This window comes from Lissotriton helveticus, chromosome 12 (genome assembly GCF_964261635.1).
Source record: "Lissotriton helveticus chromosome 12, aLisHel1.1, whole genome shotgun sequence".
Classification (NCBI taxonomy): Eukaryota; Metazoa; Chordata; class Amphibia; order Caudata; family Salamandridae; genus Lissotriton; species Lissotriton helveticus.
In genome coordinates this window covers 678,490,708-678,510,874 of record NC_136073.1, presented here as the reverse complement: position 1 = coordinate 678,510,874, position 20,167 = coordinate 678,490,708, and the positions used below count along the sequence as shown (strand labels likewise).

Here is a 20,167-nt window from a genome sequence, read left to right as displayed (position 1 = left end):
ATATCTCTTTCCCCAAGAGAAGTTTTTAGTAGGTCCCAATTTTGTGTTACCCACCTGTGTTTAGCTCCCTGAACAGCTACTTTGTAAGCCCTTCTCAGGGTTTTAATTTGGGGACGATCCTTTGATTTAATTGAGGCCACCAATGCACTTTTAGCTTTACGACAGGATGTGTTATACCACGGGTGGGGCACAGACCTACTGTTTTTTTTTGGTTTGCTTGGGAAAAAGTGTTCTAATAAAATGTCTTTTAATTTTTCACGGTTTAGCCCAATCGCCTCTTTATCCATGAGATCCCTGTTAAAGTTATATAGGGTAGAGGCTTCTAAAAACACCGGTAGAAGAGCATCATAAAGATTGCTCATGTTCTCCTGCAATTGGATAAAATTAACCCATCGTACGCGCCCCCTACAGTTTCAGACAGTTATCCCAGGATCGTCAGGGGTGTCGACACAATGCGATACCTTAGGGGTAACTGTTTGGAGGTCAACTACTAACGCATCATGATCGCTATCAATACGGGGAGAATTCTAAAATCAGACATCATATCCCAGAAATTGGTATTTAGCAGGGTGTAGTCCAATAGGAACCCTCAATTCTTGCTATGGAACGTGAAGGCACATGATGTTTCAGAGGGCGATCTGCCGTTGCATGCTCTAAGTGAGTGTTTTAGGGTAAGGCAATTCATCTGAATTACCAAGGGTGTCCATTTGGTCACCGATGGGCAACTAGATTCCGGGATTTAAAGAAGGAGGTCCTCCTCAGGAATACAATCACAATACAAGCCCTCAAGGGGCTCGAACTGGCAATTGAGGTCCCCTCCTAATATAACCATGTGTTTTGCAGGAGTGCTAGATAGAACTAAATCAAGCTCCTCAAGAGTAGTAGACTCCTTTCCTCTCGGTGTAGGTCTTGAGTATACATTAATTAATATGATAGGACTATGGAGAGGAAACTGCAATTGTATACATAGTATATCTCTAGAGGATGTATCTAGTTGAACTTCCGTGCAGCCTAGATGGACACCTACCCATATAATTAGTCCCACCGAAGGTCTTCCTAAACCAACGGAGATTGACGGGATGTGAAAAGAGGCAAACCCCTGCATAGTAACCTTTCCTCTTGCCCATGTTTCCTGTTTCATGTTCCACAATAAATGATCTCCACTCAGGATCATCTAATTTGCTATTAATTCCTGCTACATTCCAGGATAAGACTTTTGTAATGTCTTGGTTAGATGATTTCTTATTTCCAATTTCCAGAGACAGGGGATGGCAATTCTTAGATCCTGGGTGTAAAGCTGCTTGTATAGCTACCTTATCAGTGCATCTCATGACTATTGGACGAGGGGGGCCTGCTGATAATGCTGACCCAACCCTTTTTAGTGGGCTGATTCGGGAACCGCTCAAGTACTCTCCGACCAGACCTTCCTGTCTAGGGGTATGGGGCTCAGAGAGGCACATCCCATTATCAGAATTATCTGAATTGACAGGGCTAACCTCCTGTACCACTACTGGGTCTACCATCAGTCAATCTACCCCTTCGAGGGGGCTAAACCTATTTCCAGTAGGGATGTTAAAACTGGACTTGTTTCTCCAATTTTGGCCTAAATTTAGCGAGAAGTGATTTTTAGAGATCTCCATCTCAATTGGTTACAGTGCTCATACCGCTGTGGTGCTCTGGGAGGGTATAAGAAACCCAAGTGAAGTAAAAGGATATTACCCGTGTTCATACCAGACACCGATGCTAATATTCTATCTGTGATTGCAGGATTCCTAAAATTAATAACTATGCAGTTACCATGAATATCTTTGTGGCGTGCGCCAATCCAACCCACCCTTTTAGTGGATAAAATCTCTTCTGTGTTTTCGTATCCAAAATCACAATGGTTAATTAATCAGTGAACACTTTTGTTTTTTAACTCTTGGTGAGATTCTGTCTGACCCTTCCTTAGCTCAGGTACCTCGGCCAGAAGTAACACATACGGGGTTGATGCCGGCGGAAGATTTATATTTGGTGGATTAAATAGTTGGTCATTTTGCTCATGAAGTGGACGTGCTACTGATAGACCTTGACCAGTAGTCTTTTCTATTTCCCCTGCACTTCCTGTTACTAATGGTTGGGCCGTTTTTTCCTTTGCTTGGTTTAAAATGGGATTAGCTACTCCTTTTTCCATAGTAGTCCTCGCCTGTATTTGGACACCTGGAATTATATTAATTATTGGGGATAATACTCTTCTACTTATAGGGGTATTGGGTTTGTCTCTCGTAGGAGTATTAGTAGTATTTTTGCTTATTTTATTCTCCTGACTAGTCTTGCTCTTAGTTAAAGTCCCAACATCCTTGTTGCCTTCAGATCCTCCAGCCTTTCTAGTATAGGCCTAAGTTCCTCCTTGATAATAGCTCTCGTCTGAATCTGTAGATTAATTATCAAAGATGTCACCCACCCAGGCTGTTCATCAATTTGCACAGTAGAATCTGCTACTGAGTTAGCCATCGGGGATTTTTCTGTATCTACAGTGCTGTCATGTGTTTTTTTCCATATGGCTAACGGCTTTGCTTTTGGTCTTAGCTTTGCTTTGGTGTTTCTATCTATCCTTGGGCGGGTGTTACAAATCTGAGACTCCCTTCTTGTAGTATCTACGTTTATAGGTAAGTCACTTGACAACTCGAGTAAGGATGCTTCTATTTCATCTCACGTTTTGTTTGTCTTTGAAACAATAAAAAGATTTTTTTTAAAATAAAAAATGATGCTTCTATTTCATCAGGGGAGTGGGGAATCAGTGGGTTAATATCTAAGTTAGGTGTAATCGATAGACGCCTTTCCGTTCTTTCAATTTCAGAAGCTACAGCCCCAAGAGCTTTCACTAGCATCCTATCAATTGATGTTGGTTAAGGAACGGGTGCATGCTGTGGTGATGGCGGTTTCTTAGCTGGACATACCTTTTTACCCATTCTATGCTGTTACAGGTGGGAAAAGGAGTAGAAAAAAAAGTAGTATTTAAAAATTAAAGAATAAAAACTGGCAGATTCAAACCAAACATATACTTAGAAAATATGTTTGCATTAATTTTACATGTCCATGCTAGAATTAAAATTAGCAGTTAACTGGGGAAACAGTTATCAGTCTCATGGGGCCAAATAAATAGCAACGGTACCTTTATGTCCATCGTTTCTTTTCACAAACGCAAGGGGGGTGGCTCAGCCCGGCCTCCTCTGGCCCCTGACGGCCCGCCCTTGTCCCGGGCTTCTCCCTGCGCTGCCCGCGTGCGTCCTGCGACGCGGGAGCCCTGAACTGGCTTTATGCGCCTCCTGGCGCTTACTGCCCTCGTCGATGGTATGCGCCTCACCGCTGGGGCTGCCGGGAATTGTAGTCCCAGGGCGGCAATGGCGCAATTGCTGGCGTTCTGGACTCACGGCGGTGGTGGCAAGCAGCGGTGAGACCCCCTTTCAAATTCGTGACTCTTGGCGGTGTCGGCTGGGCAAAGCAGGTCCCTTCCTGCTTGGCAGGGCTCCCGCTCCACCGGAGCCCTGAGCTGGCTTTATGCGCCTCCTGGCGCTTACTGCCCTCGTCGATGGTATGCGCCTCTCCGCTGGGGCTGCCGGGAATTGTAGTCCCGGGGCGGCGATGGCGCAATTGCTGGTGTTCTGGACTCTCGGCGGTGGTGGCAAGCAGTGGTGAGACCCCCTTTCAAATTTGTGACTCTTGGCGGTGTCGGCTGGGCAAAGCAGGTCCCCTCCTGCTTGTCAGGACTCCCCGTGATACGACCTCCCACTGCTGCGGAGGATTAAGGCATACATTGGGAGGCATGAGGGAACATAGGTGCTTGATCAAGACTTGGCAGGATTTCAGAGCCAAAAGAGAAGTCTCCAAACTGTGAAATGAGCTACAGGAAAACTGGCCTCTCCGACTGCTAGAGAAGTTCCCCTGAGGATTTCCATGCGGGTCATTAAGTCTTTTTTCACAAAACAATTCCTCAAAAAGAAGATGTTCATTCCCTTGGAGATAGATATTAGGTCCATGTGAAGGAGGATGGTTCCACTTCTCAAACAAGTATGCTTGTGTCCACCTTCTGTCAAACTCCAGATCTGCTTCAAACAAGGCTACTGCCTTTTGGAATGCGTTCAGAAGGTGAATAAGTGGGCCAATGAGGAGCCCGTTTTGCCTGAAAAGGGTATCTAATCCAGGACATTATGTAAAAGATGTCCAATTCAAGCCAGACTTGACAGCAGGTATGCAACACACAGAACCTTGGGTGTGAGATAACCAAACCAGTTGCGAAAAGGTGAGAAATCTGCCAAACAGAAACTATGCTGAAAGAGCTAATCAGGGGAGCCTGCAAAAGAAGGTTTGAGTGTTGCAAAACAGAATAAATACCAGCAGGCATATATATAGCAAAAGGACCTTAAGCTTGGCTTATACACAAGCAACTGTAAGTGGCTAAAGAAACCTCTAGAAGAGGAGGCTCCAGACTGATCAAAAGGATCATGTGGTCGAGACTAGCCCACCAACCGGAGGGATAGAACAAATGAGACACGCTGATGGAAACGTCATAAAAGGTCTGACCAATTAAATTGTAGACAAGAGGCTGAAAAGTAATTATTTTATCTTAAGCAAGATCAATTTAATCTGTACCTAAGACTCTTATTCGGTCTCTTAATGGAGACAAGTTCCCACAGTCACGAAAGGTGTAGCAGGACCCAATGTCCTGAACGCACCCTAGTTTTGTCTGACGAAATAAGGGGGCAGCACCCAGTCAAGAGTCATGAATGTAGCCTGCAGAGGAGGCTGTTGGTGTTTTCTTTGAGGATCTTGTGGGAGCTATCCGTGTGGCACAGGGAATGATTACATGAGGACTCCAGGGTCTTGGTGGGATGGACGATATCATCCAGGAAGATCAGAGCGAAAGTCTATCACCTGGGAAAGAATGCAGGATGACTTGTCAAAGTTCTCCAGGAAGCCTCTGTCATAAAGAATGGGAATACTCAGATTGAGGTGATGAGGCAAGGCAGGGAGCCACTGGTACTTCAGAACGATGTCACCCAGGATCATGATGAGGCGGATACACGGGGAACGAATGCGAGTCACGATTGCCTTCTGGATCTTGGTGGAGCGCCACAGAGTGAATGATAAGTGAAAATATAGGCAGCACAATAGACACATCTGGCTGTGCATCTGCAACATCAGGAAGGAGTAATTACCTTCAAAGATGGGATGGAGAAATATGTGCCTTTTCAGTCTAGCCGACACACCCAGTGGCACAGAAGGAGCAGTAGTTAAGTGCCCAAAGACTTATAACTGGACGAGGACCTACATTTTGTATATTTTTATTTGCTGCAGTTCCCTCTCTGTGACTTACTTTTACTGTAATGTTTACATTGATGTCGGCTTGCCCGGCTCCTAACTTAGTGCTTTAGTCTCCGGGAGGCATATTATTACATTACATTATAAAGTAGTAAGCCTGTTTCTATCTAATGAGACTTCAGCTGTAGTTGCATATTAGAGCCTTTGTTGCCCATCCACTGATGTACATTTCAAGGCGACCTTATCAGCCACTGCCCTCAATTGAATTAACACTCTGGGGCATCCCGAAAGCCTGGGAAATAAGACCAGCCAGAGGACCTCTAAGAAAGGGAGGCAAAAAAGAGGAAAAAGGCCATAGCCAGTGTCTGTCACAAGAACCAAATAAAACTATCTGGTCATCTAATGGGGTACAGACGATATTCATGTCGCTGTGGCTGTGAAATGTGCGCCCAGAAAAACACCCCCCAAACTGAAGACCAACTACATCTGGACTGGAAGAAAAACTGCTGCCCCCAGAGTGGTATCGAAACAGTGTATTGTATTGTGGCATTTATATAGTGCTTCATACCCGCGTGGGCGGATGAAACTTATAGTTGGATGTATAGCATGGTACACCCTGGTAGAATGCTTCGTTGGCTGATTGTTTTATGTGTTGTGATCCTTTGTAGGAAGCATGTTGGTGCTGTGCAGTGAGCAGAGAAGTCCTTATCTCGCCTTGGCGCACAGCAGTGTGGATGAAGTGTGAGAGGCAGGCAAACAGGGTCGTAGCTTTCACTGGTGTGCCTGGCGGAATGGCACCTCGGCCCGAGGGACCACTGAACTCTAATTATTGCTGTATCTCACTCTTCCAACAGCGGCCGCGGTGGGGCGGCCATTTCATACTTGCACCAGGACCCACCATGACACACTGCACGCACATTACAATTGTAGTTAGAACTAAAAGCTATAGCTATCTACCCAGCATGGTTCTTGCTGGAGGGCAACACGGTGTAATGTGCTCCTGTACCTTTAATGTGCGCAAGTAGGGCATGTGTCAATACAAACAGACATCCTGTGGCAGAACAGGAGAGGAGGCCTGTGTTCCCAGAGAGCACGCACAGGCCGCGGCTGGCCGGAGCTCGGCATCTCCTCAGAGCAGCAAGGGGAGCACGCACGGCGTCGTCACGCTGACGCTGTGCACGGCGGGACGCGCGCACGAGCAGCCGCCCGGCTACGGATGCCTGAGGGGATGTAAACACGCCACACCCGGCCGGCACACCTCTGCGGCTCGCGATCATGTGACGGTGTGAAGCCTGCCTCGAAGAGATAAGAGCCCCCCCTCGTGGGTCTTAAGTTGATGCTCGCAAATACTGACGTCATTAACGCATGTTCTTTTTCCAGTTTCTAAAGCGCCCAACAGTGACATATCGGAGCGTGGAACAACATGGCATATTGCATTGCATTCATCGCATGCATGACACAAATATTCCTCCATGGTACCTATATAATAATAGACGGAAGGAAAGGAGGAAATGTCGACCTCGGAAGGATGAAACATTGTTTGCTTTTCAGGTTCTTGTTTTAATTTAGTCTTGGTGTGGTCATGTTTACAGTTTTTCAAATCGGATTGACCATCTCGGGTGCCTGCATGCCGAATTAACGGTGTCTACCTTTTTAATAACGTATAGAAGAATTTACTTTCTTTCTTTATGATGGATTTGCCATATTGTAGGCTGATGCAAAGGCAGCTGTTTGCTTTTCAGTGAGCTCCATTCCCTTCAACGTAATATAAAATAAGCTTTTTTTCCAGAACACCTTGGACATCTCTAAAAGCTCGGTGCACATCCCTAGCCATACTACTTACTTCAATATATACAGTTATCACCCAGCGCTGTGGACTTTGTGGAGCCTGCATGCATTAGATATACTCATTCTCAGGAATTGGTTACTGCTGCTGGCCTATGTGTGGATATTGCATTCTGCCCACTGTATACGCAGGGGCACAAGGGGCTAAATGTACCTGTACAGCCCAGTATTAGCATGTATTATAGCTGAGACTGTTTTGGGTGGGGTTGGTAATATCACGTCTCTCCATGCTTTCTTGTCTGATGTTGTCAACTTTCTTTCCAGTTTGACGCAGAATTCCGCCGATTTGCTCTGAGGAGGTCGAGCACGGGGTGCTTCCAGGACTTCTACCAGTTGATCCAGACTGTGCATCAGATTCCCTGTGTAGATATTCTTCTGGGGTATACAGACATCCATGGGGACCTGCTCCCAATCAACAATGACGACAACTACCACAAGGCTCTGTCGTCAGCCAATCCCCTACTGAGGGTGATCATTACCAAGAGAGGTGAGTCCAACAGTCACTGTACGGATGAGGGCCGGGGTGCTTTTAGCCTTCACAGACGTAAGTTCCTGCAGACTCCAACTTGATGGATGAGTCCTTAGGCACTTTCTTCAGTTTAGCAAGCTGTCTTTAACCGTGGCCAATGAGATCTTCTCTACTCTGCAATGTCATGGTCGGTCTCTCCTTTCTTCAAACTAGCTTGCCTGGACAGACATTCTTCTCCTACATCAGTTTTAGACTGTTTCCACTATCTGTGAATTTTGTTTTGATTTGTAATGCACAAATGTGTCGCCAACGCCCCTTCTCAACACTCTTGACGAAGAGTAGACAGTCAGTTGGTCTGTGTAGGGCACATTAATGATTGACAGTCACAGTGGGCATGGAGAATACTTGAGATGAGCAAATACAAGATGGATAATTCCATTCACCTTTGCTTTTTAACCATTCCAGGGTGCATCTCTCCTACATTTACAAACTGGCTGCTCTCTTTAGGGTAGTCTACTGTTAGTTAGAGTGTTAACATTTCTGTTCCTTCCCTTTCTGTTATGTTATAAGATGTGTGTGTCATACTTCTTTAACTGCGCAGTGACCTAGTATAAAATACTACTTAGAAAACCAATAAAATGATGAATTCTCAGCCACTGGCAACTACTTGGGCCACCTTTTAGTCCATCGTTTTTTGCCCACCGTCTCACTCCAGACAGAAAAGAGCCACACGCATATCATACTTGTTCTGGCTCAGTTAGGAGTAGTTGATTCTAAATTGCCAGGCGAGATCCTCTCTAAATGGCAACTCAGATCCTAGACAGGTTTTGTCCTTCTTGTGCCGCTTTAGTAAGGTGCAGCAAAGGTTAAGGCACATTCTACAAGAAAAGTGGCTACAACTACAGCACAGTGACCCAGAGAACGAAGCCAGGACATATGGAATATGCTACTTACCAGTATGTATCTGTTCTTGGCATGTAGGGCTGCTGACATTCATATCTGCGGTACAAAAGGGGGTGGTGATGGAAGGAGCATCTGAACCAATCAAACACTCACACCCAGTCAAAAGATCTGGGTTTAATCCATCACCGTTCTTTAGCCCACTCTGCCACCCCAGTTCAGACATGGCTATATGCAAATCAGTCTGACCCTGTGCCTCATGGGAACAGTCCAGCCCGAACTGCCAAGCCATGCCTTCCCTGGACCGGAAACAAGCTTCCGAGGACCGGTTTCTGGCATTACAGCCGTCTTCAGCCCGGCTTGCTTGCATCCAGTGGCAAAGTGAGCAAGGGACTCACGTCTGAGCATACCCTGCCACACTTATGGCGGCCAAAAGCGGTACAAAAGGGGGTGGTGATGGACGGAGCATCTGAACCAATCAAACACTCACACCCAGTCAAAAGATCTGGGTTTACTCCATCACCGTTCTTTAGCCCACTCTGCCACCCCAGTTCAGACATGGCTATATGCAAATCAGTCTGACCCTGTGCCTCATGGGAACAGTCCAGCCCGAACTGCCAAGCCATGCCTTCCCTGGACCAGAAACAAGCTTCCGAGGACCGGTTTCTGGCATTACAGCCGTCTTCAGCCCGGCTTGCTTGCATCCAGTGGCAAAGTGAGCAAGGGGCTCACGTCTGAGCATACCCTGCCACACTTATGGCGGCCAAAAGCGGTACAAAAGGGGGTGGTGATGGACGGAGCATCTGAACCAATCAAACACTCACACCCAGTCAAAAGATCTGGGTTTAATCCATCACCGTTCTTTAGCCCACTCTGTCACCCCAGTTCAGACATGGCTATATGCAAATCAGTCTGACCCTGTGCCTCATGGGAACAGTTCAGCCCGAACTGCCAAGCCATGCCTTCCCTGGACCGGAAACAAGCTTCCGAGGACCGGTTTCTGGCATTACAGCCGTCTTCAGCCCGGCTTGCTTGCATCCAGTGGCAAAGTGAGCAAGGGACTCACGTCTGAGCATACCCTGCCACACTTATGGCGGCCAAAAGCGGTACAAAAGGGGGCGGTGATGGACGGAGCATCTGAACCAATCAAACACTCACACCCAGTCAAAAGATCTGGGTTTAATCCATCACCGTTCTTTAGCCCACTCTGCCACCCCAGTTCAGACATGGCTATATGCAAATCAGTCTGACCCTGTGCCTCATGGGAACAGTCCAGCCCGAACTGCCAAGCCATGCCTTCCCTGGACCGCAAACAAGCTTCCGAGGACCGGTTTCTGGCATTACAGCCGTCTTCAGCCCGGCTTGCTTGCATCCAGTGGCAAAGTGAGCAAGGGACTCACGTCTGAGCATACCCTGCCACACTTATGGCGGCCAAAAGCGGTACAAAAGGGGGTGGTGATGGACGGAGCATCTGAACCAATCAAACACTCACACCCAGTCAAAAGATCTGGGTTTAATCCATCACTGTTCTTTAGCCCACTCTGCCACCCCAGTTCAGACATGGCTATATGCAAATCAGTCTGACCCTGTGCCTCATGGGAACAGTCCAGCCCGAACTGCCAAGCCATGCCTTCCCTGGACCGGAAACAAGCTTCCGAGGACCGGTTTCTGGCATTACAGCCGCCTTCAGCCCGGCTTGCTTGCATCCAGTGGCAAAGTGAGCAAGGTACTCACGTCTGAGCATACCCTGCCACACTTATGGCGGCCAAAAGCGGTACAAAAGGGGGTGGTGATGGACGGAGCATCTGAACCAATCAAACACTCACACCCAGTCAAAAGATCTGGGTTTAATCCATCACCGTTCTTTAGCCCACTCTGCCACCCCAGTTCAGACATGGCTATATGCAAATCAGTCTGACCCTGTGCCTCATGGGAACAGTCCAGCCCGAACTGCCAAGCCATGCCTTCCCTGGACCGGAAACAAGCTTCCGAGGACCGGTTTCTGGCATTACAGCCGTCTTCAGCCCGGCTTGCTTGCATCCAGTGGCAAAGTGAGCAAGGGACTCACGTCTGAGCATACCCTGCCACACTTATGGCGGCCAAAAGCGGTACAAAAGGAGGTGGTGAAGGACGGAGCATCTGAACCAATCAAACACTCACACCCTGTCAAAAGATCTGGGTTTAATCCATCACCGTTCTTTAGCCCACTCTGCCACCCCAGTTCAGACATGGCTATATGCAAATCAGTCTGACCCTGTGCCTCATGGGAACAGTCCAGCCCGAACTGCCAAGCCATGCCTTCCCTGGACCGGAAACAAGCTTCCGAGGACCAGTTTCTGGCATTACAGCCGTCTTCAGCCCGGCTTGCTTGCATCCAGTGGCAAAGTGAGCAAGGGACTCACGTCTGAGCATACCCTGCCACACTTATGGTGGCCAAAAGGGGGTGGTGATGGACGGGGCATCTGAACCAATCAAACACTCACACCCAGTCAAAATCTGGGTTTAATCCATCACCGTTCTTTAGCCCACTCTGCCACCCCAGTTCAGACATGGCTATATGCAAATCAGTCTGACCCTGTGCCTCATGGGAACAGTCCAGCTTGATTCAGATGCTCCGTCCATCACCACCCCCTTTTGTACCGCTTTTGGCTGCCATAAGTGTGGCAGGGTATGCTCAGACGTGAGTCCCTTGCTCACTTTGGCACTGGATTCAAGCAAGCCGGGCTGAAGACGGCTGGAATGCCAGAAACCGGTCCTCGGAAGCTTGTTTCCGGTCCAGGGAAGACATGGCTTGGCAGTTCGGGCTGGACTGTTCCCATGAGGCACAGGGTCAGACTGATTTGCATATAGCCATGTCTGAACTGGGGTGGCAGAGTGGGCTAAAGAACGGTGATGGATTAAACCCAGATCTTTTGACTGGGTGTGAGTGTTTGATTGATTCAGATGCTCCGTCCATCACCACCCCCTTTTGTACCGACATTCATATCTGTGCATAGATCGCCGCCTAGTGTTGGGTCCGGATGATTGCACATTGTTGTCCTGGAAGAGTCTTCGAAGTATCACGAGATAGGTGGCTCCTCCCTCGGACTACAGTGCGCATGGGCATCCTCTCCATCCTCAGATTGTTTTTCGCCATTGTGGCAGAGATGGAGTATAGTACAGTAAGAGATGTCCATGCAAAGAGTGAATGCTGCAGCTGTGACAGGCACCGGGGAGGTGGGAGGGCGATATGAATGTCAGCAGCCCTACATGCCAAGAACAGATGCATACTGGTAAGTAGCATATTCCGTTCGAGGCATGTGGGCTGCTGAATTCATATCTGTGCATAGAATGTATAGCAGTATCTCCCTTAGCGGTGGCTACCTGTGTCAGCTGCAGCAGTCTGGAAAAGAGTTTTGAGAACGGCCTGTCCTACAGCAGCTTGCTGTTTGGAATGTACATCTACACAATAGTGTTTTGTAAATGTATGTGTGGTTGACCATGTGGCTGCTCTACAAATTTCGTGTAAAGGAATATTTCCCAGGAAAGCCATGGATGCCCCTAGTTTGCGTGTGGAATGCGCTCTAGGGGGGACTGTTAAGGTGCGTTTTGCTTTTAAATAACATATTTGGATGCACTTAACTATCCATCTGGCTATACCTGATTTTGAAATAGCGTTACCCTTGTGTTGTGGTGAGAAGGCAACAAACAATTGTTTTGTTTTCCGAAATGTTTTAGTCCTGTCTATGTAATATAGCAGAGCTCTTTTGAAATCTAGGGTATGTAAGGCCCTCTCGGCTACTGTCTGTGGGTTCTGAAAGAACACTGGAGTTCTATAGTTTGATTTATATGGAAATAGGATGCCACCTTTGGCATGAATTTAGGGTTTGTTCTAAGAACTACCCTATTTGCATGTACTTGAATGAATGGTTCTTGAATAGTTAGGGCTTGCAGCTCACTAACTCTTCGAAGCGAAGTAATGGCAATAAGGAAAGCCACTTTCCAAGTAAGAAATTGTAGTTCGCATGAGTGCATTGGTTCAAAAGGTGGTCCCATTAGTCTGTTTAAGACAACGTTTAGATTCCAGACTGGTGAAGGAGGGTGTCTTGGAGGAATTACGCGTTTAAGTCCTTCCATAAACGCTTTAATTGCTGGCACCCTACATAGTGAAAGGTGTTGCCTGTTTTGCAGATATGCTGCTAACGCAGCTAGGTATATTCTGATGGATGAAAAGGCTAAATTGCACCGTTGTAAGTGCAATAGGTAGCAAATGATGTTTTGAGTGGAAGCATCAAGCGGGTTAATGTCATTGTTATTACAGTAAATGACGAAACGTTTCCACTTTGCCACATAGCATGCTCTGGTAGTGGGTTTCCTTGCCTCTTTGATAATATTCATGCAATCTGGAGGCAAGTTGAGGTATCCCAACTCTAGGATTTCAGGAGCCAGATCGCTAGGTTCAGCTGTTGCGGATCTGGGTGTTGGATTTCTCCATGGTTCTAAGTTAGAAGACTGGGTGTGAGTCGCAGTCTTTGATGTGGCACCACTGACAGTTCTAGGAACGTTGTGTACCATGGTTGCATCGCCCACGTGGGAGCAACTAGGATTAGCGTCAGAGAATGTTGGCGCATTTTGCGTGCCACCAGCGGTATTAGTGGAGCTGGGGGAAAAGCGTACGCAAATTTGCCTGACCAGTTCATCCATATCGCATTGCCTTGCGACTGCGGATGTGGGAACCTGGCGGCAAAGTACTGGAATTTTGCGTTTTCGCTTGTGGCAAACAGATCTATTTCCGGGTGTCCCCACTTCCGGAAGAATGGTTGGAGCACTTTGGGGTGAATTTCCCATTTGTGCATCTGTTGGCTGTGTCTGCTTAGCAGGTCGGCTACTTGGTTGTCCTTGCCTGGGAGGTGTTCTGCCATGAGAAACATGTTCCTCTGAATGGCCCATTTCCACATTGCTTGAGCTAGGTGCGACAGCTGTGGTGAGTGTATTCCTCCCTGTTTTTGAATGTAATACATAGCTGTCATGTTGTCCGTCCGGATCAACACAGCTTTGTTGCGTAAATGTGTCGTGAAAGCTTTTAGGGCTAAGAAGATGGCCATCAACTCCAGAAGGTTGATATGCATTTTCTTTTGCTGTACAGTCCAGAGTCCCTGCACTGTGTAGTGTAGGACATGGGCTCCCCATCCTACTAGGGATGCGTCCGCTGTTAACACTATTTGTGGGACAGGCTCTTGGAACAGTCGTCCCTTGCAAAGGTTTTGTGGATTCCACCAATGCAGAGAGTTGTATGCCCGACTGGTCACCAACACTAGGTCTTGTAATTGCTCGTGAGCCTGGTTCCACTGCCTTGCTAGGCATTCCTGTAGCGGACGCATATGTAGTCTTGCATGAGGGACTATGAATATGCATGAGGCCATCATGCCTATTAGCTGCATAAACACTCGTGCTGGTAGTGAGTGTTGGGGTCTGAACTTTTGTATGAGCGTCTGCATTCCCTGGATCCGTGCTGTGTTGGGATATGCTTTTGCTGCCAGTGTATCTATTGTTGCTCCCAGGTACTGTTGGACGTGGGAGGGTTGTAGATGTGACTTTGGGTAGTTTAGTGAGAATCCTAAACTGTGCAGTAGGTGTATGGTCTTTGACATGTGGTCGCCACATTGCTGGGCTGTTGGTGCGTGTATTAGCCAGTCGTCCAGATTTGGTATAGGAAAGTATGCATCCTTGAGGTCTAAGGTTGCTAGGAAGTCTCCCTTGCGAAGCAATGGTAAGACTTGCTGGAGAGTGAGCATGTGAAAATGCTCTGACAGAATGTACAGGTTGAGGGGCCTGAGGTCCAATATTGGTCTGAGAGACCCGTCCTTCTTTGGAATTAGGAAGTATAGGGAGTATACTCCTGTTCCCTGATGTTGCAGTGGGACTGGTTCTATGGCCCCCTTTTGCAGCATACTGATGACCTCTTGCTGAAGTAGCGTTATATGTTCCTGTGACATAGGACGGTGCACGGGTGGTATGTTGGGTGGAGTTGAGGTGAGCTCTAGGCAATAGCCATGTTGGATAATTTGCCTGACCCACTTGTCTGTGGTGATATTTAACCAGACTGGCAGAAATTGTTGTATTCTTCCCCCGACTGGTGTTATGTGGTCTGGGGGTAGTGCCAAGAAGTCACTGCTTAGTGTTAGTGGAGGATCTATTTGCATTGCCTCCACGACCTCTTCCCTTGGTATTGTTTCCTCTTTAACCACCCCTACTGGTGTTCTTGTTATATGTGGATTGTGTGTTACTTTTGTAGTTGGAGGATTGCTGTGATGTTTCTCGTGCTCCTCCTCTATAATTGGAGTGACGAAAGGAGCCCGGTGTTGTTGGGACTGAAGAGCTCCCATAGACTTTGAAGTTTCTGCATCCTTCTTCATTTTGTCCAGAATTGAATCAACTGCTGGACCAAATAAAAAGTCTGGGTTGATTGGCTGATTAAGAATTGTAGACTGGACCTCATTCATAAAGCCTGATATACGAAGCCTTGCGTGGCGCCTTAGCAGCACGCTTGTATTGATGGATCTGGCAGCTGTGTCTGCTGCGTCTAGGGCACATTTAATGGAAGCATTGGTGATGAGCTTTCCCTCTTGTATAAGTTCATCTGCCTGCTGTTTGTAGGGATCTGGTAAGTGTTGTAGAATTTCTTCTAAACTGTCGTAGTGCGCCCTATCATATCTGGCTAGCAAGGCCTGTGTATTGGCTATTCTCCAGGAGTTTGCTGCCTGAGCCGCCACTCTCCTGCCTGATGCCTCAAAGATTTTAGACTCCTTGTCTGGAGGAGCGGCCTCTCCAGTAGTCTGTGAGTTTGCACGCTTACGTGCGTTGGATACCACTAACGAATCTAGGGGTAGCTTCCCTTTGATGAATGTAGGATCCATAGGTGCAGCTCTGTATTTTTTCTCAATTCTAGGGTTTATGACCCGTGCTCTAGCAGTGTCCTTAAAAATGTCACTTGCATGTTTTAATACCCTTTTAGCATTGGGAGTGTCTTTACGTGTCTCTCAGATGTCGTCAGGGTATCAAAGAGGAAGTCTTCCTCAATAGCATCAGAGTGCATCTCTACATTGTGGTAGGTTGCTGCTCTATCTAGTAGTGAATTAAATGCTACTGTATTCTCTGTGGGTGATGGCTTAGTAGGGTATACTGCAGGGTCTGTAATGGGCAGAGTCCCTTCAGTGTCTGGTTCCCCTCCTCCACCCCATGGTCGTGTGTCTGGCTCTGAAAGTGGGTTTTGTGGATAACCAAAACCTACATCTGCGTCCTGATCTTCATCAGGGTTGTAGTCAGAGCGTGCAGGTGAGGTTGGGGCAAAAGGAGTAGCAGGCATAGCCGGAGTGATAGGTTCAAATAATATAGGAGAGGTAGCACAGTCTCTCTTTTTCTTTAGTGGAATTTTGGGAAGGTCTTCAGTTGGTAGAGGCCTCTTCTTTTTGGTATAGACAGTTACTTTACCAGTTTTTGGGTCAATGTAGATTTTTGACTGGTTTTCTGTGGAGGGATCTGGGTGAATAAGTTCCTCTTCCACAGTCCTTGGTTTGGATGCTGTAACCTTTGTTTTTTGTTTTTTAGGGTCGACGCTTTTTGTGGCTTCGACCGTTTTAGGTGGTTGGACCGATTTAGGCTGTTTTTCAACTGGTTGTGTAGGTTGAACGTCCTTGGCTGGCTTCACAACCTGTTTCGGACCGAGTGATTTTGTCGGTTCGACAGTGTCTTTATGTTGTTTTGGAGCCTGCTGTTTTGGCTCGACGCCCTTCATCGATTCGATGGGCTTCAGCTCGACCGATTTTCTTTCGTCCACCTTCGGTTTCGCTTTCGGGTCGACGGTAGTTTTGGGCGTGGGCCTTGTTCTGTCGTTGACCGGTTTGTTCCCCTTGTCGATACCTGATGCTGATTTGCTCGATTCGACGTGCTTTTTGGGGGTCGATTCGACGTGTTTTGGCTTCGAGGTTGACTCCACGGCCTTTGACTTTGAGCTCGACTCGACTGTTCTGCTTTTCGATGTCGACTCGACGGTCTTTGTTTTAGAAGGTTGTAGTGTTACCGTGGCCTTCGGTTCGACGCCTTTCAGCTTTGCGCCCTTCGGTTCGACGTAATTCGGTCCGAAGACTGTATTGTCGATTAGTTTCGGTTGAACCGATGTTGTGTGACATGTCTCAGAGGGCTCTTTTGATATGTTCTTAGCCGGGCGGTATGGCGGGGCTGTAGAACGAGGATGTTGATCTTGGCTAAGGCATGCTGGCGATGCTTCGACCTGAGTCTCTGATAGAGGTGTAGTGTCTATATGGGGCGGTGTACTCACGGTTCGCCCCTCGTCGTCATCGGAGTCGTCTTCAACTGCTACGATGTCCTGATCGTATTCCTCGAGATCAACGATTAATTCTCCCTCTTCGGGGTAATATTCGGAGTCGGGCTCCGAGTATTGTCTTCCGTCTTGATCCGAGTCTTCGGCGCTAGCTAGATCTTCTTCGTCATCGAAGATGTTATCGGGTTCTGGTGCCGACCGTTGCATTTCTTGCCTCGCCGCCCGTCTATTCCGAATAGTCTTTTTGGATCGGAACTGGGCACAGGCTAGGCAGCTATCTTCGTTTTGATCTGGAGATAGGCATTTATTGCACACTGGATGCTTGTCTGTGTGTGGGAACTTTGAGTTGCACGGAGGGCAGAGCTTGAATGGACTTCGTTCCATCGACGGACGGTCCACGTGGTGTCGAGAAGGCCTCACGGCCCGATTCGACAACTGGAGTGCAACACAGTTCTAAAAGTGTATCGGCACCGAGCGCTGAACAATACCGACGGATCCGAAGGCCTTTTGAAGAGTTTTTCTTGTTTCCGAACTTGGAGAGTAGGAAGTACATCCGAACCCAATGGCGGAGAAAAACAATCTGAGGATGGAGAGGATGCCCATGCGCACTGTAGTCCGAGGGAGGAGCCACCTATCTTGTGATACTTCGAAGACTCTTCCAGGACAACAATGTGCAATCATCCGGACCCAACACTAGGCGGCGATCTATGCACAGATATGAATTCAGCAGCCCACATGCCTCGAACATATAGCTCACTTTGGGTGTTTCATTTATAAAGTAAAAAAAGCGTTGGGTGGAGTGCTTGAATTGATCTCAGCCTCTCGTATCATACATGGCTCATTTCAGCCACTGGCAATTGCACGGGCTGCATTCGAGACCCAGGCTAATTCATGCTGCAACACACTGATGACGTACAACACTTGATACCGGTTTCTGGTTTGTTTGTTCCCATTCAGAATAGACATGGCAGGGAAGAGGTGCAATTTCAGAATTGTAATTTGTCACTTGGCCACATGAAGCTCAGGATGGATGGTGGCGGCGGCGGCGCGAGCTCCCGGAGGCCCAGTAGCAACAGGGGCTTCTGGTAAGACTGGGGGCTTGCCCTTGCTCCACCACCATGTCGGTACAGCAGCGCCTGGGGATAGATTTGGCCTGTTGGGCACTGACCAGGTGAGACCTACACATGAGAGCATGTTGGCCTATAGGGGCTTCCGGTAAGACTGGGGGCTTGCCCTTGCTCCACCACCATGTCGGTACAGCAGCCCCTGGGGATAGATTTGGCCTGTTGGGCACTGACCAGGTGAGACCTACACATGAGAGCATGTTGGCCTATAAAACAGTGTGAGAAAATGCGGTGTATTATATGGTGTGGTTGTGAGGCCTCACCATATAGTACACTACCAACCTCTTAAGGATCAGTCAGGGTTAGTTTGTCAAACCATACCTCAACCCTAGATAGCTGCTTTTCTTTGAGCAGTAAGGTGTCCACAAAGGAACTAGGGTAAAGCTTTTAAACAGTAGCAAAACAATTGAAGAAAAAAGAAAATTGACACTCGAGAAATCCAGCATAAATTTATAAAAATAGATTATATACTTAAGAATGTGGGGGCACAAAACCAAAAAAGATCCATCACAGGGTTCTGGAGATATGGATTTTACAAAAAACAATAAATCAGAACTCTTCAACTTACTGCGAACAAGCATTGTCAAATTCAACAAACTTGACACTTAGAAACTTAAAAAAAAACTTTGTTAGGAAGTAAGCAGTGACTAAGAGTTACTTTGGCTGACCAACTCCATCAGGGAGCCAGTCAAAGGGACCAACAAGTAACAAAGAAACACTTATCTTGCCAGGAATAGCAGTCTTCAGTTCAGTTCCTCCTTTGTCTCTGTTCCTGGTGAGGTTATTCTGGTCACAGGAATCAACGTCCTTTAAAGTCCTCTTGTGGTCAGCAGATGTCGCCACGGAGCTACCAGTTGCCCTACACAGTGAAATCAGCAGTTTCCTTCTTTTGGCGATAACTCTCCATTTGGGTGACCAAAATGCACCCCGATGACTCTCCTGTGTCTGGCAGACTCGAGTGCAATGTTTAAGCATCGGTCTCTAGTCTCTTAGGCTGCATTAGGGCGAGGGGGTAACGATCCAGTAACCTCGCTACCGACTCCCAGACAGGCTACATCAGCTTTTGTGGTCCTGTGATGTGAACAGTAAGTCAGTCAACTGACTCTTGGAGTCTCTGCCTCTAGATGGGCTCGGGGAATGATTTCTCCATGAGCAGGACACCGCAGGCACAGACCTTTCCTTCGCTAGCCCAAGGAGCAGCAGGTGCAGTCCAACTTTGGTCCAACCTCTTCTTTGCCAGTTCCAGGGTCAGCATGGCAGTCCTTCTTCAGTCAAGTGAGATCTAAGTTCTGGGTACTAGGGATCCCCCTTTTATGTCCAGAAAGTGCTCTCAGAGGAGGTCGTGGTCACTAGTCAATGGGCTACTAAGTTCCTTCCCGACTGATGACAACTTCCCGTGAAGTATGACATAAAGCTATCGCAGAGTGCTCTATTCTTCCCTGGAGATGTGGCTGCCTGTAGGCTACTCCCCATGGAAAAAAACTTGTGTGGCCAGTGTGTTTCCCTCTCTGTCCCTAATGCCAACCTTTTTACTGGAACAAAAGAGCAGCCCTGCTCCAGTGTTTCAACCATTTGCCCTTCAAAGGCGGTTTCCACTTTGAAGCTCACCTTTTGGGCCATCACCCCATGTGGCTTCTTGCCAGAAGGAAGTAACGCCTCCAGCGGCTCGCTTGTATTGTTCTATAATCTGGGAGTTGTTGATACATCTCCCCAGGATGGTAGAAGGCTGTCTTGTGGCCAGCCTCAGCAAATGGCCAAAGGACAACAGAGCAACAATTTTCTAAAAGGTGGATGTGACAGCAGGTTACATCAATTCTGACGGTTATCAAGTCGGCCTTAATGTAACAAGTTGTATGAGAACCTGAAGTACCAATTTAGGTAGTCTCATTTAGAAGTTAGCACAGTTGAGTAGTCAGCGTGTAACTCTGTACTCGCCAATGGGGCTACCAATCTTTCACACAGTAAAAATGACAATGGTGGGTTTTTACTGTCAGACATGTTAAACATGTGCTCCACCTTTTAGAATCAAATGTTTTTTATTGAGCAGCATAGTATCACTTAACACAGCTTGGCTGCCTACATCCAACGGCCGGCAGAGCACAGTCCAGCAACACTTAAACACAGCCTTAGGGCCTACACCCCTGGGGGCGACCCGGCGAGGACAAACGAAAGGCCAAGTGGAACAACCAGGCCTATCATTGATACTGC

General features: G+C 47.6%; 1 protein-coding gene and 1 long non-coding RNA gene across 4 annotated transcripts in view; one reads left to right on the top strand and one right to left on the bottom strand.

Annotated features, from left to right (window-relative positions):
- LOC144798450 (uncharacterized) overlaps positions 1 to 20,167 on the bottom strand; it is a 1,486,395-nt gene that overhangs the window by 328,420 nt on the left and 1,137,808 nt on the right. Inside the window, exon 1 of one of the 2 annotated variants that reach the window (XR_013603539.1) lies at positions 6,308 to 6,416. The exons of the other annotated variant lie outside the window; for it this stretch is intronic. This is a non-coding gene — a long non-coding RNA (uncharacterized LOC144798450). Of the gene's footprint in view, positions 1 to 6,307; positions 6,417 to 20,167 lie in introns of those variants that run through there. 2 annotated transcript variants of the gene reach the window in all.
- The window catches only part of PARD6A (par-6 family cell polarity regulator alpha), a 355,509-nt gene that overhangs the window by 103,454 nt on the left and 231,888 nt on the right, over positions 1 to 20,167 (top strand). For both annotated transcript variants that reach the window (XM_078669324.1, XM_078669323.1), the window contains exon 2: positions 7,411 to 7,633. In XM_078669324.1, the coding sequence (XP_078525450.1) occupies positions 7,411 to 7,633 (223 nt within the window). The remainder of the gene's footprint in view (positions 1 to 7,410; positions 7,634 to 20,167) is intronic.